The sequence below is a fragment of the Hyalella azteca genome, unplaced genomic scaffold (genome assembly GCF_000764305.2).
Source record: "Hyalella azteca isolate HAZT.00-mixed unplaced genomic scaffold, Hazt_2.0.2 contig12444, whole genome shotgun sequence".
Lineage (NCBI taxonomy): Eukaryota > Metazoa > Arthropoda > Malacostraca > Amphipoda > Hyalellidae > Hyalella > Hyalella azteca.
Genome location: NW_025942403.1, coordinates 166200 through 192442, shown reverse-complemented (window position 1 = coordinate 192442; position 26243 = coordinate 166200). Strand labels below are relative to the sequence as shown.

The 26243-nt window shown below is 37.0% G+C and overlaps 2 protein-coding genes across 2 annotated transcripts in view; one reads left to right on the top strand and one right to left on the bottom strand.

Annotated features, from left to right (window-relative positions):
- Positions 1-1363: 1363 nt before the first annotated feature.
- On the bottom strand, positions 1364-12275 carry LOC108676134. The gene is made up of 10 exons (XM_018164175.2): positions 12012-12275; positions 11634-11753; positions 9601-9667; positions 7765-7914; positions 7353-7505; positions 6532-6673; positions 5556-5725; positions 4787-4942; positions 2211-2340; positions 1364-2058 (listed from the first exon to the last, which is right to left on the bottom strand). Exons 1-10 carry the CDS (start codon positions 12222-12224, stop codon positions 1881-1883), a joined length of 1479 nt encoding a protein of 492 aa, XP_018019664.2. The 5' UTR covers positions 12225-12275; the 3' UTR covers positions 1364-1880.
- A 9917-nt stretch (positions 12276-22192) lies between these two features.
- LOC108676147 overlaps positions 22193-26243 on the top strand; it is a 24841-nt gene continuing 20790 nt past the window's right edge. Inside the window, exon 1 of the mRNA XM_018164191.1 lies at positions 22193-22482. The gene's annotated coding sequence lies outside the window, so the exon portion shown is untranslated. The remainder of the gene's footprint in view (positions 22483-26243) is intronic.

The window sequence follows — 26243 nt, the reverse complement described above, 5'->3', positions numbered from 1 at the left end:
GAACTTCTAGCTTTATTTTTTACACGTGTACCTGCAGCTTTCTAGAAAACTTCCGAAATTTATCTTCAATCGACCCTGTCAAAATGAGCGACTGTGCAGTAATTTCTGTGATGAGAGTGATCAGCTGCCAATTCGCCGTTGCACAAAATTGCAGATAAACATGCAAAAAGTCACTTATATTTTCTAATGAAATGAGAGTCTTGACTCTGAATGAAGATTATACAAACTCGAGAAAATACTCCATGACATATACAAATAAATGCATAAGCTTATTTCTTTGTGAGAATAAGAGAACCGAAAATAATTATATCGCCTACCTTCATTTCAAGCATAAAGAGTGAATTGTGCTGCCGTCCTTATTTTTTCCAAACCTGTCAAATTTTTCAACATAACTTTATACTTCAATTATGTTTCTCATGGATGTACATTATGATGAAGTATAATATGAGAAGGAAAAAGAGAGTTTCAAATAAGACGACTACAAAAGGAATGGGAAGGCATGAGTAGTGTTCGAGTACGTATCGATTTTTCAATCATGGTTCCGTGTTAGCTGCCGTGCCATCGGGAAGGCTGGGAATGACCACAGGCTGCCGACCCTCTTTTTCAATATTTCCAGTAACTTTAACATATTTAGGAGGTTTGAACGATCCAGTTTTTGATGATTTAAAAATGGAAAGTGTGAAGAATACTGCTAAAAAACGGAAGTGGCCAGTGTTTTGTTCATTAACAATGATGATGCTGTTATATTAGTAGATATTGACATAATAAAATTTTAACAAGGAGCTATTATCGATTTTGACTAGTAATCTGATCTTATATATATCTATCCTCTGTAGTACCTTGATCTTGTAATAAAAAAATCTAGTGCTGATCTATGCTTACTAAGCCAGACCTTCAATAACATGTTGGAATATGAGACCATAATTATGAAAAGCTAGAAAAGACTTGCTATACAAAATAAATATTTCTTTGTTTATAGGACTCCATGTCTGCTATCTGTGCATCATGCAGTCAACATTCACTGCATTCGATCGTGTCTAAATGGTACTAAATGGTTTCGACCATCTTTATTCTGTACTCCGTACATTTGTTTACTGATATGTAGGGACTAAAACGCACCATCCAAGCATGGGGATACATTGGACCAGTCTGTATCAAAGCTCATATTGAACCCTAATGAGTGAAGAAAATATCAGCTCGAGTAATATACACTTGCAGTTAAAATGAAAGGTATTCAAATTTTATTGAGTTAATAATTCGAATAGGCCTGGTCGTTGAGCTCTTAGCTTAAAGTAAAGGATTCAAATATACAAGCTTTAGCACACAAAATCAGATTTATTAATGTCGCTGACCTTGGGTAATGTATCCCACTCCTTATCCAAAAGATACTCTAATTAACATCTTCCCTTCTGATTTAATTGTACGTATCTTCGGAGACATCAGGAGCAAGTAGATAGCATGAATCCAGGCTTGATAATTTAAAAAGTTTTACCGATTGTTTCGTTAATTTAATAAGATTGATTAACATATTTAGTAATAGAAGCTTGGCTCTGTAAAATTTTTATTTGATGTTCGTATCAAACTAAGTAGGTCTTCAATGCCCCAGGAAGTTGTACCTTAGCATCAATCAAGTTTAATGATAATTAAATCAGAGGGTGGAGAAAGGTGAAAATTAGCTGTGAATAAATGAATCCCTTCCAAAGTGCCATTATGTTAGTGTTACATATCTTTGGTAAAGATGTATTTAGTGAAAACGCACCATCACCTTTACTAATTATTAACTAAGTGGTAAAACATGTGTATAAATTCAACTCCTAATTACCACATTTGATGTTCTCATACGAAAGAATATAACGTATAACATCAAGTTGACATGCTTCTCAGGCTTCAGGGACCGTGGCACCGCCGTCCCCGTTGTTGGCCAAGTGGGGCAAGTCCGGAAACTGCCAGTAGCTGTACCCCGACCACGCGCTGATCAGGAGAGTATTAAATCCTGCAGTGTAGTTGTCCGGTCGCTGGTAGAACATCACAGGAGTCGGATATCCTTGTAATCCAAAGCTGCAACGTTAGAAAGGTTACTTTGTGGGACTGGGAGATATACCTACATAAAGTTATTTGGCCAGCTTTATATCTATATAAAGCTCCGTACAGATCTTGAATGAGACGCTTAATTGAGGTTCAATATACATGTACAAACACTAAACTCATACCTGAAAGTTCCAAAGTTCATGGTTATGTAATAAGACCGAAATTCCAAGCTCGATGTCAGGTCAGGGGCCGAGACGTTGTAGAACCAACCGAGGTCGGAGCGGTATAAGATCACTTCGTTCCTCAACAGTCCTGCAATAAATTGTTCTCCTTAGTGACAAACTTTATATTTTATATCTACCTTCCTCGCGCTAAGTTTCAGAAGTTATAGGTTACATTTATCGTTTGCGGTAATGTTTCGTTGTCTGTTCTAAATCTGGAGGAGTAAATTCGAATTAAATCCCCCTGAAAATAATATCCAACAATCTTCAATTTGCATCCTATTTTTTACACATGCGTAATTTATTCTATTATCTTGTTTGTGAATTCAGCCATGCCTGTTTTGATTGGTCAAGACCTAGCTCCATGCAGACGTACGCAGCTTATATTTCACTCTGTTTTGAGCTTATTTTTAATCAACGTAAAATGGACGCGACCGACTGAGGTTCAGAAGCAAGCGACACACCAAATAATTTTAATCCTAATAAATCTTAGTGAAATCAAGAAATTAGCAGTCCATCGTACGGTTGTGAACGATTTATTTAAGTGAAAGAAATATCCCACCTTGGGATCGAAACCACGTACCTGGACATATTACTCACGTTATATATAACTGCTCTTTATTTTAACTCGGCAGGAAAACTACGAACAGAGTGGAAGCGCCATCAAACCAGGCCCTTGACAAACCGGGATATGTTAATAACTCAATGAAAACCAAATACTCGTACAGCAAATGAATTACAATCAGGCGAGTCACCCAGGAGACAGAAATAATGTCTCTGGATCACCTCCGCTAACCAATAATGTCTTTCAACACAATAATAAACGCGGTGTCAGCATTGATTAGGTCGTTAGACCTGTAGTCGAATTTTTACATCGCAGAACATTCATAGCTTGTTGCGGCTCTCAACACGCAACTCACTACTACAATCATGTCATGATTAACTGCCCAGCCGACGATTTGACAAGAACTGTTGCAAAAGACTTGGATCGAACCCAAAACTTCACTGCTCCAATCTTTGTACTCTAAACAGACTAAACTATAACCACTGGGCCACGTTGTCCAACATAATGCACCAAAAATTACACTAAAAGGCAACTAAATGACCAATCGGCAATCACCATTGCTCACCTCAAAAGCTTTGTTCCCTCCCTAAATCCAACCAATGCAGAAGAGTAAAAACATATACTGTATCAGACCACACTCTGATTCTTCACATTTGTCCAGTCTTTTCGGAACTTCATAGTATGCGGCAACAAACTTGAGTCTGGACTCAACTGCTCAATGTATATTTTGATTCGGTTTACAAATCGAAGACACTTAACGAAGGGTTTTTTTGCTACAAAAATCTAATGTCTAAAGATACCTGGGACCCCGGTACACGTACACGCTGCCCATGGCAGCGTGTGCACTATATAGGCTAAGTGAGACGAGTGACAAACCCTGCACATGAATTGAACATGATGCATGTTCAATTGCGCATGCATGCGCGCGTACGCACTTCAAGACACGTGCGAGTACATGCTTGTATAGCGTCAAATATACTATGGGCAGGGTGGCCCAGTGGTTACAGTTTAGAGTACCAGGATTGGCACAGAGAGGCGCGGGTTCGATCCCAGCTCTGTAGTCTGTGCGCCTGTTTCTGGTCAGAATCGGCAAGGAGGCCGGGCGGTTAAGCAAAGCAAAATTGTAGCAGTGCGTTGCGCTTTCGAGACCGCAAAATGCTGCGAATGTTCTGCGATGTTAAGAATCGGTGACAGGCCTACGGCCTAATAAACGCTGAAACCGTTATTATAGTTATTATATTATTATTATTATTATACTTCAATATACTTCAAGTACATGCTTGTATAGCGTCAAAAGCAACGCGAGTACTTTGCGTGTACGCCAAAAACGTGCACGTTGAGTGTCAGTAGATAGCACGTTTGAAAAGCATTGGTACGTGCAAAAACACACACGAAAAGTTTGCCCCACTGCAGCAATAATTTTCTCAATAACTATCTTCATAAAATTCAACGAGATCAAACTGCTGTCGTGTTCTGGTCAAAAGATCTTTTCCTGTCTCATGGAAATGCCTCGCCGCTGACCCGGGCGCTGTAAAAGAAGAAAATCGCCAGCAGACTGCATTCCGTCCCTGCTATCACAATGACTCTCAAATTAATCAATGCCTTCAAAAGAAGGCCTACTCAAACTCTAATTTAGTTAATATAAAAATTTAACACTCTGTTGAAAATTTTAAAATGTTTATTTTATTGTGTGTTGAATTTTAATATAGCTTAATTAAATTAGATTTTAATTTATGATCCAACCCGTATTTCGTAAAGCGTCATGATCAATCTAAAAAATATTGAATTTATAAAGCAAGCGACTTAATTGCCGACACAATCAGTTCATGATTAAATGTTCAAATACCTACAATAAAATGCAGCGCAAGGCTTCTAAAATTACAGACAAAGAAACTGGCCGCACAATGTTATAAATACTGATTCTTTCTAGTTTTCATAGCAATCTGCTAAATTTTTCTATCAATTCACTCACGTAGTTGATATTGGTATGAGTAGTCGCGTCTCTGCCAGACGGCTAACCTAGCGTCAGCCCCGCCCTTGAACATGAAGCGTATGCTGAAGTCGTGCAGACGGCTGCCGTTGGGCGAGAGGTCGTACACTTGCCAAAAGTTTCCGTTCGTGCGCAGAGCTGAGGTATTTCATGTTATTTAGCTAGTACCACGATACTTAATTCATTTCGGGGTCCAGAAAACTATGAATTGTAATGATTCTAACACAATACAATATAAATGGAAGAAGTTTCCGTACTGGGCGTCCACTTGCTCAGCCGCCTCATTCATCAGTCAGACTTCATACAGAACAGTGCTCACTTGCTCCTCCCGTGTCCATCGATCAATTTAAAATTCTTTGTAACGCTAGCAGCCAAACCGATTTACGAATTTTAGAATNAGATGTGTATAAGAGACAGGCCCGAAACGTTCTGTTTTATTTATCTAGGACTTCTATTCAGTAAAATGTTTTATGCAACTTTTTTGGTTTTAGCCTTTATTCTTAAACTGAGAAGAACTCCTCGAGATATTGTGAACAATATAAATAGTGCTGCAAACTTTAAATAAAACTGAGTATGAAATTAAAATTAAGATGTAGTTTTTTGACAACTTTTGACAAGATGTAGTTGTAGTTGACAACTAATATATTCTCGCTTTTCACATGCACAAAGCCTAATCATTATTATACTCCTTGATAAAATTCTTGTAATTCATGTATTTTCGCGCGGATAAGAAGTCAATTTCTGAACTTACTGTTTGTCTGGACGGTGAAGGGGTAGTACGGGTCGACCAGGGCGCTAGGAACGTACAAGTAGTCGTCGATGCCAACATTTCTAACGACCCCCCAAAACGCTATGTATTTGATAACGTATTTGTTCGGGTCATCGTACTTGAAAAATGGCTCTTCTCCAGCGTAGCCGAATCTATATACATAAACGTGGTTTCGTTACATAGAATATGTATATTGCAAAAGATATAATATGTTGTTAATGATCGTAAGGAAATTTTTCAGACAAATTTTGCCCTAAAATGGGAAAAGATATGTAGCCTGAAAAAATACAAATACTTAAATGATAAAATTCTATTGATTATCATATTATTTGGAAACATGACTTATTTGGAAACATAACTTGTATTTCAACCATGCAAAACTGTTAGGTCGTGGCAAGACTTTCAGATTAAACCTCTATTTCACACGTCACATTATTTATTGAATCAACGGTTATGAATTTTTTTTATATTCGCAATACATGCATTGACATTATAAGAAGTTATGAATCCATTTAGCATCAATAGTCATTGTTGCAGCGAAACAAATGCGTATTTTTCAATTATTTTACTTTAATACCGATTATGAAATTAATAGTGTCTACACTTATTATTAATAAGTGTAGACACTTATTAGTCAACGTTGCGATTATCGTGGCGTATGGTTCATACGAACTTTGAAGGCGCGTCACACATAAGTTTGATAGCATACAAAAACAGTGGAATGTCATGAATTTAATAAAGATCATTGCAAGATAGTTTGAAGTAAAATTATATGTGTTTTTCAAGATGGACTGAATACTGTTTGGCGATACGTACTGTCTGTCCAGTGAGCACACTCGTGGTTCCGTGAATTCCTGAAGGTACCGAGTAAATTAATGCCCGCGTGATTGATCATAGAAATTTACTTCGTCTTAAGTGTTGCACCGCTCGATATGTCGCGTTAATGACCCATGAATACCTGATAGCTCCATCACAGAACGACAGAGTGAACTCTTGGAAGGTGCCGTTGAAGATTGGAGTTGGGCTGACATAGTAAGGGTCAACCCAGAGGGAGGAGTTATAAATTAGCGTTCGGGTGCCACTGTTGTCTGTTCCAAGACCTGAATACAGATAAATGCAAAATATTATTGACAGTTTCAATATTTTAATACGGTAGACTAGCGATTTTGTCAATGAAAACAGTGGATTTATTCATTCATTAATAGGATAAACTTTGAGGTAATAGGTAAAAAATAATATGGACAAAAAATATATGGGTAAAAAATTTACCTCTCTTCTAATGTCAATCGCGAATATTGGTGTACAATAAATTGGAATAATTGCAGACTCATTGTACGGAAAGTAACAAATGTAACTGTTCGGCTTCTCTATTCCTAGAAGGTAGTGAGAAAGATTCGCATGGATGCGCTTGATGTATAATAAGTCATTTGGTAATTGAATTAATGATACAAACATCAACCTTATTCCTATTGTGGACAATTGTGAAATTCATGAGGAGGTTTGCCGACACTCAAATGCTGTATATATCCGCCGATTGTCAAGGGATTCTATCGCTGGAATTTTCAGAATGACATTATGAACCAAGTACCAATTGTATTCAATATAACAATTCAAATTAAATGTATCTTAGATTTTAGACTTTAATTACTTTAAGCTATTTCTAAAGATAACATCAATAAAATAAATCAAAAAAGTACCAATGAACATTTGATTAATATATTACAAATTACTAATATATTGGATAATAATATTTTCAAAATATACGATTGAAATACTCACCAATTTGAATTTGTCGCAAATTGCCGCCGTAGAAGTCTTCGTTGTTGGCCACGAGAAAGCGGAAGTGAGCCGTCCTCCGGACTGTTATTGACACTTGGCAGACGCCGCCCACAAGCCGCTTGCCAAACCAAGTTTGCTGAGCCATGCGCCAGACTAGAGCAAAGGGAGACTGAAACTCATAAATGTAAATTCTTATAATCAGTTGATTAGCGTGAGTCTGAATGGACTCCCATCAATCCAAAAGGAACTCATAATTCAGTATTATTCATGCAGCAAGGATTGATCAAAAAGCAGCCCACATTAGTAATAGGTTTTATATGACTATCAACTAGTACAGTATCTTCATTACAGGAAATTTTTTCGTTGTCTGAAGGCGGTAAGCAATTCTATATAATAAAAGTCTGAGCCAGACCTCGCTGGGGTACGCAGTGAGTGGCGTTGTAAGCCCACATGCCGGGCCTGCAGCTGCACTGCGGTGCAGACAGCGCAGTGTTGCAGTGCAGGTCTTCCGACAGCGCCTTGCACTGCACGTCACTGGAGCACGACTCTCCAGCTCCACGTGCTTCAGGATAGACCGCGTAAACAAAATTCAACTTTTGTTAGGTTGAATAACAATATTATCAAGTTGAGGTACATTGTTGTACCTTTGCAATCGACAAGGGACGAAGCAATTCAGTGATTGGTTTGCTGACGCTACCGCAAACTTTGTTTGTTATCGGTAATTTGGTTTGTTTAATCGTAAAACTTGAATATTGTTTCAAATATTCATATTGAGGTAAACCATGCGATATCAGTTGTCAAATTCATTACATGCAAGTTCACTAATTATGTGGGATTGAAATCCTAATTGAACCACAAATCAATATGCAAATTTTAAAATATATATTGAACAATTTCGTCGTGAATAACTTTCGCATATTATAATTTGAATGCTATTATCATAATTTGCAACCTATCAGTAGAATATACTGGCTATCATTATAGTTTTCATGTTATCATTATGATCCTCGTGCTATTATGATAGTCTGCTTGTTAATGCTATCGTTAAACTGTGCACGCCATTGTTGTAATTTGCACGCTTTGTCATATTTTTACCCTATCATTCAAATAGGAGCGCTATCATTAATTAAAGCTTAGTATCAGAAAAATTTTTGCTTACCATTATTATAATAGGCGTGCCATCATTAAAACTTCCTTGTTTCAATGATATCATTTAATCATATGCTATCTTTCAAATTTGCACATGTTTATTAAAATTTTGACACGTTAGTCTCAGTAATAAAATAATTAAGTACTCGTTCAAACCATAGTTTCAAACGGAAGCCCCTTTCAAAATCCCAATTTGAATAATTATTAGGACATATTTTGCATAAACTTATTGCATTGATTTCATATTAAACTATATGCATAATTTTATTATATTTCAGCTCCTTCATCCTACCTCAATAATTGTTGCACATTAACTATTGTTTTATTAACAAAAATATAATTAATTACATAAATATGAATAAAAAATAGCATGCAAGCTTCGAACTTACACACAAACTCACAAATATACATTCTGTAACACAATTGACTGCTCGAGGTTGCTAGGGATGGAGAATTCCGCAATCGTATTACGATTTAATTTTTAAATTATGTTTCTTGAATAGCTTTAATTTTTTTAATTAATCCCAATATTTGGGGTGAATTAACTGTCAAAATAGATAAGTTCCAGTGCACAATATAGAAATTGGTGTTGAAATTTTCAGGAAAATACGTATAGCGTCCAATACAAAAATTATCGAGATTGTTTGAAAAATGGCAAAATATTAGAGCAATTATGGGAAAACGTTGGAAACGTATTGAAAAAAATTGTCCAATAAAATTTTTGAAAAAGTGGTGCGCAAATGTAGCAACGTTTAAAAATACTGAAAAGTGTAGGGATACGTCTAAGAAAATTTATATTTATTTGTTAATATGAAGGAACTACTCGTACTACATTTTGTCGAAAAACTTGTTATAAAATGTTCAATAAATAATGAAAATTATGCCAAGAGTTGAGTATTCACAGTTGGAATTACATTGGCTAACGTAAGTTAAATCCGATGTAACCAAACTAAAAATCCAGCAGTTCCAAAGTTAAGAGATGCAGATCAAATACAAAGAGGGCAACGTCAGTTTATGGAGGGCAGCATCAAAGACTTGGGACATGAATTAATAATAAAAGTTACAATTAATATTGAAAATATGATAGAATTTGACTTACCACACTGCGCTGAACACTTCCCTTCAGTCTCGCACTGGGTCTCGTTGATGAAAATGTCTCCGCTTGCCTGCAGTCGAAGGACGCAGCATTCAGTTTACGTTAACCAATTGAATTTTGTGACACATTATACATCAAGCTAATGTAGTATTTTGACACTGAAAATATAGAGTGCGTGTCACGGTGTTAGGTAGGGTAACATGGGGCAGCGAGCCCACTGCGGGTCATGGGCCCATAGCGGGTTTCTCGCTAAGTATGGCAGATATTGGTCCGTGTTCTCAACCGCCGGTCGACAGTTTCACTGGGGTGAAGTGTACGGATTTACGTTTTGCTAAATGTTTGCGTTATTAAGTTATTTGTGAATAACTGTTTTAGTCCAGATAAAAATTTTTTTGCTGCTAAATAAAATTTTTTTGATTACTGTAGATGAAGCTTTTGAAATTACTGGGAATTATATTTTCAAAGTAATATTTACAGAGATAATTTTGAGATCAAGTTTAGACTATTAGCTTTTAAAATAAAATGTTGACACGATATAAATTGAAATGATACCTATAGTGAGGCAACGGGCCCACGCGTGTCACGGGGCAAAGCGCCCATGGGGAAGTCTTGTGTTATACATCATTAGATTTGTCTCAAGGACCTTTTCAAAACTATGACTAGCTTTTTGAATTACAAATTACACTTCGTATTGCATGATTTTTCGATTTGCCGCCTCAAGGCGGCAGGTTTATAGTTTCTAGTTATGCGTATTTATGACCCCTTATCGAGTTATTGACTCTTGCCTTGCCAAAAATTGATTTCAGTCAACACCAATATGAGCCAAAAGTTGATGAGTTTTTATGGTGTCGGCTGAAATCACGATTAGGTACGAATTCTCTGCACATAATATCTGTATTATGGACGAAACTGGAACGAAGTTTTTTCTGATCAACTAAATATATTTTTTCTAGTCAAGGATACATCTTTTCATGTCAAGGACGAATTTTTCATCGCAAGGATATAGTTTTCAAGTCAAGGATATATATTTCATATCAATGAAATATTTTTCTTCTCGTCAGTGATAGATTTTTTAAGCCAAGAGTATATTTTTTAAAGTTAAGTATATGATTTTTTGAGTTGTAAATAAATGAGAGAATGTCATATTTTTTATTACATTTTCTTATTTTTAACTGTAAAGTAATGTTTTTTTTCATTTTTAAACGAAAAAATATGCATTTGTGGTAAAGGGTGGGCGCCTTGCCCCAAGCCCATGGGCCCATTGCCCCAGGGGTGGGGCAATGGGCCCATTTTGACACTTTTTACAAAATAGTGTTTCATTAAAAATTGAATAAACATATAGGCGTCTAATTCACATTATACATTCCTCATTAGTAGTACCTTTAAACAATACAAAGAACCACCTCGTATCACTTAGAACTTCATCAAAAATTTAGTTTAAAAAAGGGGGGGGGGGCGCGCTGCCCCATGTTGCCCTACGAAATTTCAGATCAGCCCAAAATGCATTGGATAATATCGTTTGTGGCTAAGCAACACATTGTGGGTTATGATAGTATGCGTTTAAAAATTACTTTTTAAAGACAACACTCCTAACTAAAGATTCCAGAAATCTCCGATGTAACACATCTACAATAAATTTCTAATTTTATTTTCATATATTAAAAAAATAATTTATAATTGTTTTTAATCAAATTTTAATTTTTTTAATTTTAAAAATTATTTATTCTGACAATTGATTCAGACATTGTCTCCAACTTTACGCAAGTGTGCAAATTTTCAGATCGATTGGGGAGGTAGAAGTTTGTTAAACATCAATTAAAAGATTTGTAGCAGACAAACAAACAAACAACAAGAAATGAATTTAAAGAGAAGTGGTGTAAATGGTATAAAAATGTACAATTTTTTGCGTTAACGCAAATGCAAGTAGCATTTGCGTTAACCAGGATCGATTAGATATTTAAATATTCTTTTCTTTAATGAGAATGACAATAAAGGGGTTGAGCAATAACGAAATTTCCCCAAGAAGTGCCTCTGACCGCGGCTTTGGTGGCGTTGAGGTCGTAGTAGCGCCACTGGGAGTCGTGCAGGAGAGACCCGCCGTCAGCGCCTCCGTCGCACAGGCTCCTGTTGAGCAGCTCGCACCTCCTCGAGGGTAACTGAGGCAAATTAATAGCACAGGAACGCGTGGTCGGCAGCATGGATTATTGGATTAACTTTCAGTATATTTTAATTCTGGTTGTGTTGTTCATGTTTCAAAATATACAATCAATGTGGTGCAGTCTGATCGCTGAATACCCTGTTTCAAACTCAATTATTTTAAATTCAGTATTTCCAAAATCTATTGTTTCACAGTTTTTCAAATTCCTAAACTCACATCTCAAGCATGACACAAACAGACTGTTAAGATCACTCACATGATACTGCACGGCGGAGCAGTTGGGGTCAGCAAAGCACATGTCCAGGCAGGTGCTGAGCAGGAACACGACTTGTGAAGAAATGGGAGTCGCGTCAGCTAATTTCCCGTGTCTGTTGACGGCTGAAAAACGCTGCAGGATCATCGAGGACTCACTGCACACTTCGCCTACCGTCCACACCAACAAATAGGAGACAAAGACCACGTATTGCATCCCTGTCCCTATAAGTTGATAGCCTTTGTCTTTATTAATTGGACTTGTCGAGAAACCTAGAAAAGTAAAATAAATGATTTTATTCAGATCCAATCGAAATTAATTATCCAATTAGTATTATGAATATTGATTAATCCAATTATTATCATATTATTTAATTATATTATGATTATATAATATTATATTTTTATGATTTATCTAATAAACCCATTTTTAAATAATTTTAATGCAACTGGTTGGCCTGGATTGTGAAAAATAAGAAAATATAATTACTGAAAAAGAGCATTCATGAGGAAACTAATTATTTTTTAATTAATACAAGCTGCACTTGTATAGGAGCCATCAGTTTGACAGCTATGTCCATTGCTTGAAGTTCTTAGTGATTAGCACTGAGACTTCGTGAAAATTTAACTCTCAACAATTATACTTGCATGCAATTTTAATTTATGTCATTACTCTCTTTTTTCTCAAATCTTCTGCTATACAGGAAATAAGTGGTTCGTACAGATCGCACAATCGAAGCTCGAGAGCACACCAATTCCGAACAACCTGCTCCTCCAAATGCCTTTGCAAATCTATCCTGTAAACGAAACTTATGCCAACTGTGCGAAAAATCGCCCAAGCTAGGCCACGTGCAATTTTGCAATCTTGTTCGTAGCTTCCATCCAATACAAGTTGATTTATGACTCTGTTCATTCCAAACCCTTGCACGACAGCGGCCTGGAACCATGGGGTCTAATTTATCCCTAGTGTAAATCATGTTTGGGTATCTATTGACTAATGGCGAAAGCGGTCGTTATAAATAAGGATATCCTCGCTAATAAATTGCGAGGTGCAGCCCAATTTTTGCCAGTGGGTGATATTTCGTTCCGTATTCAGGTGACCTTCCAGCTTTATTTTTTACACGTGGACGTGAAAATTTCTAGACAGCTTCCGAAATTTATCTTCAATCGACCCTGTCAAAATGAGCGACTGTGCAGTAATTTCTGTGATGACAATGATCAGCAGCCAATCCAGTGATGCAAGAAATTTCTAACAACGGCAACCCAAATGTACAAGCGTTTAATATTTTTTTCAGATTTTATGAAAATTCTTAATCCGATTCAACATTAACCTCACTAAATAAAATAAGCCAACAGAATTCATTCAAATAAATGTATAGGCCCCATTTTATTGTTTGTTTGAAGAAAGTGATCAAAGAAAATAGTGGCTGCCGCTTTCGTTCAGAGCATAAAGAGTTCAAAATGCTGCCGTCCTTAACCCTTCCACCTAGCTCTTCAAGTGAAATTTCAATCAGCTTTCATTATGTTTACAAATGGATGCACATCATACTTTAAAATAATACGCGAGAGAAGAGTCTCGAAATGAGTAAAAAGAGTCTCGAAATGGGAATTGGGGAGCACGACTTCGCATCGATTTTCCAATCCTGGTTCCGTGTTAGCTGACATGTTAGGAAGGCTGGGAATGACCATGAGCTGCCGATGCCTCATTTCATGTAAAATTTTATGTACTTAGATGGCTTGACAGATATCGTTTTTTGATCATCCACTCTTTAAAGATTAGGTGATCGAAAAAAATATAAGAAAACAATCAAACAGCTGTGTAAAATTGTGAAGATAAGCTAATTATTCGTGTTTGACTCAAAATTTGATCTTATATATTTCGATCGGCTGAATAATCGTGTTGTTGTTCTAAAGAATCTCATGGCAGTCTTAATTACCAAAGCTAGACCTTCAATAACAAATGAAAACTAGTGTAAGACCTAAATCTTTACAACCTAGAAAAGACTTAATGCGACAAAGTTTAAATATTGATATCTATATGGTTTTTTTCTGCTATCTTTGCATCAGTTAACTTTCACTGCCTTCTTGAGCTAACTCGCAAAGTTTTCCATTGGCATTTTGTACTCTGGTATTGTTATAGCCTATTGTAACCACCCTACGTTCGTCATTATGTTGCATCGCAAGTTTCTTGACATTTTTGTGACCATTCAAACAGTTATATCTTTTATATTGTGTCGTAAATTTGTTTTCATTTTTATGCCTTATTTTTCGGTTTTCTTATCATTTTTTGTTAGAGAAAGAGTCTTTTCACACATCCCAGACGAGCCCACAAAATATGTGAGCGCTGCGGTGATGTCGGCCGCGCATTATACTTCAGCCCAGCCAGACCAACTGAAATTCTATCCAGCAGGGAAGTGAGCTTGGTGTATTGTTTCTATTAATGTATCTACTCTGCATCATCTGTATCCACCTGTAAAGTGTTGAAATATACCAAGCTCACTTGTCTGTTGTATAGAGAAGTTCGGTTGGTGTTTCTGGCGCTGACGTATTAGCGACCGATATTACCGTCCGAGTAGCGACTAAAACACAATCCTACCATCATGGGGATATATTGAACGCGTCTTCAGGGATGGTGTAACTCCCTAATAAATAAAGAAAAACTTGTGCCGAGTACTCAATTCTTGTAGTTTCATCGTAATGATAATTACCATGGCCTTACTTATTAAGCTATTAATCTGGATTAGAGGATTAAAAATACAAGTATTAGCTAACAAACTTTTATTTACTTATACTGTGCAGCACAAGTGAGAAAATTACTTATGTTTCAAATGATTTGCAAGTAACATTGATATCTTGCCTTCTGGTACGCAATCAAATCTTCAACGAGACCAGGAGTAATTTAGTAATGCGACTCCAATTAATACTCTAATAATTGGATAAGTTTTTAGTAGAGACTGTTTTCTTGAATCTTAAAAAAAATTTCAATTATGCATGGAAATTTTAGTTTACTTATGTTGCAAGCCAAGTGGGAAAAACATCAATGCCTAGGGAATATCGAAACTTATATCAGTGATATTGCAATCAAACACATTTTATGATTAAATACGAACGTGTAGAAAGGGAAAAGATTAGCTATGTTTAAATGAATTTCTTCCAAAGTGTCACTTTGGGACTAGTAAACTTTTCAAGTTAAGGGTCGAATAATTAAAAAACATCTCTACACCTACTACGCACTAAATAAATGGTTAAACATTTGATGGAATAAAACGTCTACGCTGATGCTATTCGGCTATAACAACCGTATATAACGTATAACTTCAAGTTGACATGCTTCTCAGGCTTCAGGGACCGTGGCACCGCCGTCGCCGTTGATGGCCAAGTGAGGCAAGTCCGGAAACTGCCAGTAGCTGTACCCGTTATACGACAAGATCCTCATGAACCCAAATCCTTCAGTGTAACCGTTAGGATTTTGGTAGAACATCAGAGGAATCGGGAATCCTTGGCGACCAAAGCTATGGGCAAGCGCAAAGTTAGTGGATAAAAATATAGATCTAGAAAATGTTTAAGTTATAAGGAGCCTCTCTCATCAGTGGCACCTACGCAAGAAGAATATAAATAATACTAAGTTTACATTTAGAAATTCAGGCATTCGAACTGAACTCTCACCTGAAATTACCCATGTTCATGGTGATGTAGAATGATCGATATTCCGTACTCGATACCAAGTCAGAGGATGTGACGTTATAGACCCCACCGAGGTATGGATACAATCTCAGCTCGTCCGGTAAGATACCTAGAAATCGTGAGTCTCTGAATTGAAAATGCGCAATCATAAACCGATATTAGAATTATCCCTGTAACTAAGATGCATTATTCGATTCAACGCTATTGTTATCTATAGATATGGTATCGACAGTTAACGTTAGGGGACGATGAGTTGTGTTGCTGGTGCTGCATTTTGATTCAGTTGCAAAAATTTTAATAGTTAAATTTAAGTATGCATTATCGTCGAACATTACAAAACGAGCTGGGAGCTATTAACATGAGATAAATGTACAGAATGATTTTGTGACTTGCACAGTGCGAATTATCAGCCATCTGAAGAGCTTGTGCAGGACAGGAAACTCAATCGAGCACTCACTGTCAATTGATTTCTGTAATTTATTTATCTGCATTGCTACGTATTCAAATATTTTTTACATGATCAAGACTTAATATACGCAGCATAATTGGACACAAATGTTCCTTCATAATTGGATACAGAGGTTGAATTTTAATTCGATCTAGTTTGTGGTTAAGAATGGACGTTCTAAACAACAGCTAAATATGATCATTACTTAATGTCTATGGACTTGAAACCCACGGAGTTGATACTGGAACTGGAGGTCCCGACCGCGGTACAAGCCGATGTCGGCGTTTGCTGATCCCATGTATCTGAAGTGTAGGGTGAAGTTGTGGAGACGGCTCCCGTTGGGTGACAGGTCGTAGCTTTGCCAAAAGTTACCATTTGTTCGAAGAGCTGAGAAGATCGATAGTTAATCATTGGATTATAAGGAAAACTGAAGCTCAAAAGTCTACATGACATGTGGTTTCTTACTCAATTCCCGTTCTCCGCACATTTGCACGAGCTGGAATTTTGATTAGGTTGTTAATGCGGACATTCTTTTGGTGGTGTTTGGACTCACTGTTAGTTTCGATGGTGTGAGGATAGTACGGGTCGACCAGGGATTCGGGGACGTACAAGTAGTCGTCAACGTTGATTACTTGGCTGTAACTCAAAAACGCTAAGAATTTGAAGACGAACTTGTTGGGATCATCCAATGTTACAAAGGGTTCTTCTCCTTCGTAGCCGAACCTACGAACGATTCAGGGTAGATTTTTGATAACCTTATAACTAAGAACCAATAATGTATTTCTCATTTCCGAATAGTTTAGATTTCTGCAGCATTGTTAAACCAGTATGAACAAGATAATTTCCTTTTTTTTTCAATATTAATTGAGAAAAACTCTGTTATATCTTTGAGCTGGAATTACCGTTCAGTGATCGTTCGATCGTTAAAAAAATAGTGCTCTGTTACTGAGCCATAAATACATAAGCAATGAATACGCCAAGCTCATTAATTCACCACAACTTCGTTGGAAATGTTTTGGAATCCATCTCCATCATCAGTTTAGAAATTAGAGAATACAAGTACAATCAGCAAGGAAAACAAATTACATGGATGGGATCAACACAAAGATACGAAATACGGAAAACGGAACAAAAAGAGAAGCAATTTAAAGAAGCTAGGATATGTAGCCACTATCAAGGCAAGGTAAATGACTCGTAAAGTTAGTAATTAAGCTATGATGAATTTATTTAGCGTTTTATTTGCTTTTAAATTTTCAGTAAACTTGCTAGTTAGGCAGAATAATGATATAAAAACTTATATTCTCCTTATGAGCTCATACATTTACCACGAGTTTGCGATTATTTTCTTGGTATACCTGATGGTTCCATTGCAGAAAGCTAAAGTGTAAGGTAGTAGGGTGTCGTTGAAAATAGAAAAATTTAGGTAGCCGTATAACCACTGGGAAGTGTTATAAATCGAGGTATGCGTGCTGTTGTAGTACTTCGTCAGTCCTGTATGAATGCGGAAGAAATGCACTAGCATTAGTTGGACTACAAAAAAAAAAAATAGAATGATTAATTTTCACCGGCTGTATGTGCCGACAATTGATAGGCCTACCTCCCCCAAAATGTCTGTTCACTATGGGCAAGAAAAATGATCACGCTTGTCCAAGAGAATATATAATCAACACGCAAGGGGAAAGAAGATAACTTTAAAATTGATAATAAGTCCGTCAATGTTCTAAGACTTGAAGACTTGCCAATTTCATAGTATCTAAGTGCACTGCCAGAAAAATCTTCGTTGGTGCCCATAAGGATATAAAAGGTGTTGGTCATCCTTAAGCTTAGTGAAATCTGGCACACGCCCCCAACGATCCGTTTGCCGACCCATGTAGCGTAAGGAAGGCTCCACACTAAAAAAGAAAGAGTTTCAACTTGAAAATGCAGTCTAATTTACTAGAGTTGAATATTTTCTAATTTATATTATTCAAAATAATAATAAAGAGGCAAATTTATCAACTTTATATATAGGGGGAATAAGTTCGGCCAAAAATCCTTACAAATAAGTAAAGAATTGTAGAATCTGAATTCAGAAAAATTGTTTGCAACTTAAATTGAAAAAATATTTTCGGGGCGTTGTGATCATCTGTAATTACATACATGGTTTTCAAACATCTTTAAACGTAATCACCGTAAGTATGGTTGGCTTGCGACACCGATAAAAACGCCTGAAGATAATTGCATCGGACACGACAAAAATTATTCAAAATAACGACACCATATAGCACGTCCCGACCCTGTTGAAGTTTGCAGTGCGTCGAGTTGTAAGCCCACGTTCCAGGACGGCAGCGACATCGAGGAACTGCATCAGGCTGAGCCGTGGCGTTGCAGTGGAGGTCGTCAGACATGACTTGACACTGCAAGTTCTGAGCGCACTCTTCGCCCTCCACCCGAGCTGAAGGAAAACGGTAATAGACGTTAACAATTCACTATTCAATCGTAATGCTGGAATTATTACGGCGCTTTCCCTAATGCTATAGGTTTTGATGATTGAATTACTTTAATTAGTATGATAGAAAATAACATAGAAAGTGATTGAATTATATCTCTGGCTTACCGCATTGTGCTGAACACTTTCCCTCGCTGACGCACTTGGTCTCGTTCATGAAAACGTCGCCACTAACCTGCGCTTGAAAGAATTTGAAAATACTAAAATTTTTAATTCATTTACTCTTGTAATGAATCAGTGCATCTGGCTTTATTATTTCGACAGGAAATGATCTATGGCTTCTGATTTAGTTAACTCGTCGAAGCGTGGACTAATTTTTTAGAATTGATGCAATGAGGAAATATTAATGTTTTAAATCAGAATTACAGAGCTCAAATGAGTACGTTATTTTATCACTATCGTGGTTGTCAGTGGAAATATTTCTCTCTTAAGTGCCCCTGACCGCGGCTTTGGTGGCGTTGAGGTCGTAGTAGCGCCACTGGGAGTCGTGCAGGAGAGACCCGCCGTCAGCGCCTCCGTCACACAGGCTCCTGTTGAGCAGCTCGCACCTCCTCGAGGGTAACTGAGGCAAATAATATAGGAAGAGATCAAACACTCGTGTTGGTAATTTACGTAAACAGCGATCGCCTACATTAGGCAAGGAACGCTGAGCATGTGCTAGCTACTAAAGTGAATTTTCACTTCACTGTTCACAAACTTCTTACCAAAATTAAACATATTTAGCGATATTGACCACATAAGAACTCCGAAGCGAGCTATAGTACCTATTCCATTACAGTTACTAAAAAAATTTATTGTACACAACGACGTATATATCTTTTCAATCACTTGCAATCATTAATCACATGAATTTTAAAGAGCTTGGCACACACAACACGAAGCTGACCCTCCTTTATCGGTCGTCAATGTTGGCAGTTTAGCAAGTCGGCAAAGCGGCAGTACCCGTATCCTTAGTATAACCTTAGCCATGCTGAATAGCTTAATTATTATTTGCCTAAATGACTAGTTTATGTTCTTGCAGTTTAATTAAACTATTACTACTATCATACCCGTGCAAACTATGTTTAATGATAATTTAAAAAAACGGCTGGAATCGTTAATACCAAAAATTTATCAAGTGATCCTGTCAAAATCGTCGGTAGCCAGGTTACGAAGTTAACTACGTAGTTCTTTTATTAATACTCTTGTATTGAGCGTATGACAAACAAAAGTATGTAATGTATTTATAACACTCACATGATACTGCACGGCCGAACATTTAGGCTCGGAGAAGCACATATGCAGGCAAGTGATGCTCAGGAACACGACTTGGGAAGCAATCGGTGTGACGTCGGCCAACTTGCCGTGCCTGTTGACGGCAGAGAAGCGACGCCACTGCATCGACGACGATCCTCCTGTGGCTGCTGGCGGTGCACAGCACGAGAGTACGGCGACAACGACAAAGTAAAACATGATATAAATGCTTTATAATTTAATTTCACAGTTGCACTTCAGTACTTTGCTTGTCGTCAGTGTTCAGAAGTCGTGCCGACCTGAAGAAAGGAACAACAATCAATCAATCCAAATTTAAAATTGCTTTGCTATTTTTGTAGTTTTAACAGTCATGTGTAATTGAATATTTCATGTAAATATATTTCAGTGAATTGTAAAATTTATTTTTGTCACATCTTTGACAATTTTTTAACAGAAAATTTCAACATTCTCGCTTATCCAAAGCAGGGAAAAAAGTAAAAATAGCGGACCATAAATAAGTTATCCCTGAACTTCGAACTAATATTGCATTATTGGCTTGTAGCTTTTAGTTTTTATTTCCTAGAAATATGCAATTTGAGTTTTACCCTCCTGCCTGTTGAGAAGTTCACGTAGATGTGCCCGTTTCGTGTCGGACGCATGTTTTTAAATATCTTCGGAGACTTACTGCGACATTAAGTCATGTGTTCTTGATATCAAAAGATAATTACTAGTTGCTTTATGAATGTGACACTTGCTCATGTCCCTGAAATTTGATTGCTCGGCTGTACTTGTTTATTTTCCCGCTTTAGGAGAAAAGGAGTGTAGTACCAACAAATTTTTTCCAGAAACTTGTAGACTAAAAATCACATTTTCCGCCGTTCCGCTAAATACCGTGTAATTACTAAGACGCATCGTTGATTCTGTCGTCAGGTGGACGTTCAACTGCAATATTTCCTTTCGACCTCCGTGATATAATACTGTGATCAATCTGAAATGTTCCATAGGTACCACTTTCATGATTAATGAAACCATTATTCATAGGATGAGTGTTATTAGCGGATGAATCAGCGTTGGATAAATCTAGGCCATTGATAAACCCCTGAAACTTCAAATAATACAGAAAGAAACTACAATTGTTCCCATGTTATTTGCAGTAAAAAGGGGAAATGACGAATGGTTGGGCAAATTTTTGCCCTAAGGAAATTATTTCATCTTCTTAGATTAGTTGCCGAAAAAATCTGACGAATTCTGCATTGAAGAGAAAGCTGCGACAAATTTATGCCCTTCACGTTGCACACATTAAGGGCAGTGTGCAGTCATACATTTTTTTTTGCTGCCGGCAATGCAGTGATCTACCGTCCTATCCTAATTTAAATCATCCAAATTATTCTCTTAATGTGGAACCTTCGCCTAGAGTCCTAGACTGTATTAGTGCTACATGATGTATTTTTCTTATATATTTTTTCAACTGCCTGATTGTATAGTAACGTTTTTGAATGATTAATTTATTTGTTTTAAAGTGTGAAGTGTGCGGGTCTGCTGCGTATGAAAAGTCAAGTAAGGCACAAAGAACGGGAAAAATTTTCAATTTCATTTAAAATAGATTTAATTGCAGAAACCTGGCATCAACGACATCAAGTGTTCAGGAGCATTGCTGAACTCGTGGCGAGGGATTGATGTACAGGCTGCATTCCCGGGCGTTGGTTTTGCATGTGACAGACGTTTTCCTCTAGCAGTTACGTTTGAGGTAATTCGGGAAATGACGGTGAGATTTATGATGCTACCTTCATAGTAACATTGCTAATGTTGAACTGATAAGAGGTATGTGTATGTCAAGTTAATTGTTAGCTTGGAGTCAGACATACAGCGTCGTAGCACGAGTGTGTCAAAGAAAGCGTAGGAGCCATTTTCAAACGTGGTTTCTGTGTTTCTGGTTCTGGATACACATATACGGATATACACCTCTAACATACTGTGGCCGGCACAATTACAGACCTTTGATCATAAACACGGTCAGTCAAACAGAGTTTTTGAAATTACATAAAATACACTGACATGGATTTGACTAAGATTTTTTGGCAGATATCAAAGTCTTAGATTTGATGCCTGTTTGAGTGTTTGATGCTACAATGACGCTTTGAAAACCGAAAGCACGCTTTGAGTTGTTTGACTCATTAAAGAAAAAAAAGTTGATATATTGGAAACCATCTGACCGCAGCAACAATCTAGGATTCGATGGGTGGGTGACGGTTACTCTTGACTTGATTGCTTAGAAGCTAGGATTGACTTACAGGTTGCGTATACGCGTAACGCGTTTAGTTGTTGGCGGGAAGTGGTCGAGTGAAGAGGTAAAAGTGTGAGTTCTCGCGTTCCTGCATCCTACTGACGTTTCTATCAACTACCTAGGTGCAAGTTGTTATTAGGATGTTTCTTTTTTTTATCTAATTGACTGCAGATTGTATGACCGGAAACTACATATGCCATAATGTCTATTAACTCTATTTTCATCTTTGATTCGGACAATGAAAACAGTTAATGTTTTCCCGGGGCTGATTCAAAAGCACGTCGAACTGTGTTAATATCATTCATTAATCCCTTATTTTAGTAAGGAGACAATTTTTGGTGAGTATTATGTTAATAATTGTGCCAAAATATTTTATTATTAATCACTTGTAACCTCTGATCTTTGGCTCATACATGACTAGGGCCTATGTTCTAATTATCAATGAGCCTCGCAAGTAGCAATTGATTTAATTAATTTTTTTTAAATTAATTCTCTTGGTCTGTAGTTTACCCAATCTAAAGAACAAATTACTTTAATTTTAACATAGGAAGAGAAACCACGGTAGCGGTACTACCGCTTTTTCTACCTATTTCCTATTCATAGGCTAACATGCGGGTGCAGGGTGCTCGCGTGACATGCTTGCGTTCATGAGTAATGATGAGTAGGTTAGGTTAGGTTGAGCGGTCGTATCTGCAGACTCGTATCTCGATCATTGTTTCGGGACATCAATACAATTAAACGACCGTAGCCTCGTAGGAGTTGATTAAATCTCAATTTGAGGCTACGATCTTTTTTTCAAACAAAACCAATGATGCATTCAGTATTTCAGTACCACGGCGCTACCGTTCGTGCATTGAGTAGCCCGTGCATTTTACTGGGTTGTGCCGCAGTTAATTTATGTAAGATAAAATTTGATGGCTCAATGTTTGTTTTCAGATCAGTTATCGTTTTATTAACATTATTTATGTCGCCGTTTCCAATTGTTTCAATGCGCTGAATCATTTATTCATGGGGAGCCAGACTCAATCACTATTCTGGGTATTCTGTAGATGTGGGGTCTGAGACTCTGAGTAGATAGAAAATCAGGCGAAACAATTAACCGGAAGAGACGTGATGTATTGAAAATTTAACGGTAACAAAATTAAGTTTGTGTGTGGTCAGAGATGACGCTGTAGATAGATGGAGAGTTAAAATATGTGCTCGCGAGAAGGTTGTTCCAGAGCCCAGAGGTTTGCTCGGATCAGTTACAGAAGCTGACAAAGAGTTAGGTTCGTGATTTAGCACACTCATAACTTCTCTACTGCTCGTGAAGTCGAAATTCCAACTTGTTAATGGTTCTACATTGTAATAGTATTATTTGTGAAAGCATTCATAAAACGTGTTTTTTTTTATTGAAAATAATTTGAAATACTCGGATGACAAACTCTTTAAGCGACGAAGAAGGAAAAGTGTTATAATTACAAGCAGCTTGGAATTGAATAATTGCTTTTTGTTCTTTAGCGACCGGATGTGTGCGAGTGAGTAAAGGGAGAAGCAATTTAACTAACATATCTACATCAACAGTTATCAGGACTCCTCTCGCTCTCACACTTTCTATTTCATGCATTAATGTACATGAAGATTAGTTCTTTGTTAACGGCAAATGGTGGCATATTGATTGGTCGGGTGAAAAGCTCTATGATATGCATGCTGTCTCGCCGATACTGATAGCAGCAATAATGCAGGGAAAATAATACCTATTTGATTACTCAGTTTGATCTAAGTGTTGGTATTGATCTCGCGTATGTCTCTATGAACACTGCTACTTGATGTGTACAACATTCTGAATCGATGCAGTGAGTATGGCGAAATTCATGTTGCATGCTAAAGAGAGGGCAAGAAAAAGGATCAAATTTGCATCTTTAGGTTGTAGAATAATGATAATCAATTTCTGTCGGATTTGGAACCATTATCATTTTTAGAATTTATAATTAGCATTTGGAACCATTATAATTTTTAGAATTTACGTCTTTCACTCATATGTACTATTATGTAGCTTTGTTGTCTAAGTTGAATTCTGATTAGTTATACTAAGCAAAATAAATTAGAATATGTAGGTTGGCAGATATTTGTTGCTTTAAGCAGGCTTTATTGAAGACCAGAGAATTTGTTTTGTTGATAATTTTCTTATTAGTTTGTAACTTTATAATGATACATTCGAAGCGTTGTTAACGAAATAAAAATATCCATCGGTACCCTGATATTCGATTTACCTGTGCAAACGAAAAATATTGTTCGATATATTGAGAAAACTAACTGGAAATTGTCAATAAAACAAATTATCTGGTCTTCAATAAAACCCACTACGCAAAGGATAGATAAATAAATTTTAAAATCTACATTTAGGCAATGATATTCTCGCTTTTTAAAGCTCCGGGCTATGAAGAGAAAAGTATTACATGAAGAGGTTACAAATGTTAGGTGGACCTCTGTGGGCTTGAAATTTTCGTGATCCGATCTACTGGACACCCGCAGTGGGAGCGGCACTCCACTCCCTCCGTCAAGCTCGTCGACTGCTGCCGCCGGTCCTAATCTCCTCCGTACCGAAGCTATCAGCCGTAATTGTAGCCTCCGCTTCCCTCAGACAACGCTCGAACCCGTCCTTGGGCGCCGATGATGAGCTCAAGGTGCCGCCCAGCAGAAAGACTTCGCGATAAATTGTGTCGCCTTTAATGTGGGACTTGGCCTTGTCTATGGGAAGATGAGTCAATCATTGCATAATGCGCTCTCCATGTTAGAACTTTAAGAAAGGTGTTACACCCAGGACATTTTGGGTGACTTCATTTACCTCCAATTCTGACCTGAGTGTTACAATTTCTCGAATGTCTCTTGGCCGCTTTCTTTGAATTAACTATGGCTTGACCGTATACCGTATAGATTAAATTAAATGTCTGATTATGTATATAATATCTTGCTTTATATTGCCACTAAAATTGTCTTCACTCGGCTAGTCTTCCCATGAAGTCCTGGTAATTTTAAAATCCCAGTGTATTTCAAACGTAGTAGGTATTGTAATTAAGTCTTGAGAAAACGATGCATCTTTGGGCGAAAGATCTATCATACATAATTGTGACATTTGCTTGTTGATGGCGTACATAAATCACAATTGACGGCAAAACGCAGGATAAAGTGGAAAATCTGTTAGAGGTTCCACATTTGTCATTGTCGGACAAAGAAACGTCCAGCAAGTGGCATCTAACCTGAGACAGATTGCATCCTCAGCGCAGTCGATGAAAATTGTTTCGCTTTTATTTGAGTGCAAGAAATTATTTCGAGAAAAACTCTGCCGAGACGTTCTGGAGTCAATTTACTCTCCCCTGTCATTACGGTCAATAAAGGAGGCTTTGAGTGAGCGGTTAATCTTCTAGAATTGCTCTGGTTCTATTTACTATTATATTCGTAAATTAATTGTAATATTCGTAAGTAATATGAATGTTTTCATAATGAAACACTATTGAAAAAGATTGTTGATTAAGAATACAGTTAACTAATTTTATACGAACCATTTTACTGGTTGTGAGATTCACTACGGACCCAGACAGTAATGTATCATAATTAGAATGTATATCGTCAGTTAACTTGGTACTTTATTCCAAGATATTTTATTTATTTCAATAATGGAGTAAATTCAAATCGATGATTATGTGTTTGTTTAAATCGTTTATAAATTTCATCAAAGACGCCGAAGAGGGAAGTGAGATCTGAGTTATTGACTGCAGTTTCATCGGACAAACGTTGGCTGAGAGGAAGCGGAGAATTATCCACGTGCGCTATTTGTCATTGTTGTGCATCTCTCTAATGGCTTGGAGACAATCATGAGGACAGACTACTAGTATTTATTCATATTAAATCTTTCTCTCGCCAAGTAATCTAAGATAGTAAACATAGTTGTTAGCGTTATGAAAATTCCAACTTTTTTATTTGTACGATTGCTCCATGTGCGTCCAACAAAGCTATTCAATGATAAACACACATAGAGCATTAGGATTTTATAATTATCAGTAGCTTAATTGTGCGTATACTCGATGTTTCTATGCTTCTTATTACGGTTCTAAAGAAA

Bases quoted from the DNA above. Each gene is read 5' to 3' on its own strand.
- LOC108676134 (XM_018164175.2), bottom strand. From the start codon at position 12,224: ATGCAATACGTGGTCTTTGTCTCCTATTTGTTGGTGTGGACGGTAGGC. The intron at 2,341-4,786 runs GTGAGTGAATTG...AATTTATTGCAG, and splicing joins CTCATACCAATATCAACTAC to GACTGTTGAGGAACGAAGTG. The intron at 2,059-2,210 runs GTATGAGTTTAG...CTAACGTTGCAG, and splicing joins ATGAACTTTGGAACTTTCAG to CTTTGGATTACAAGGATATC.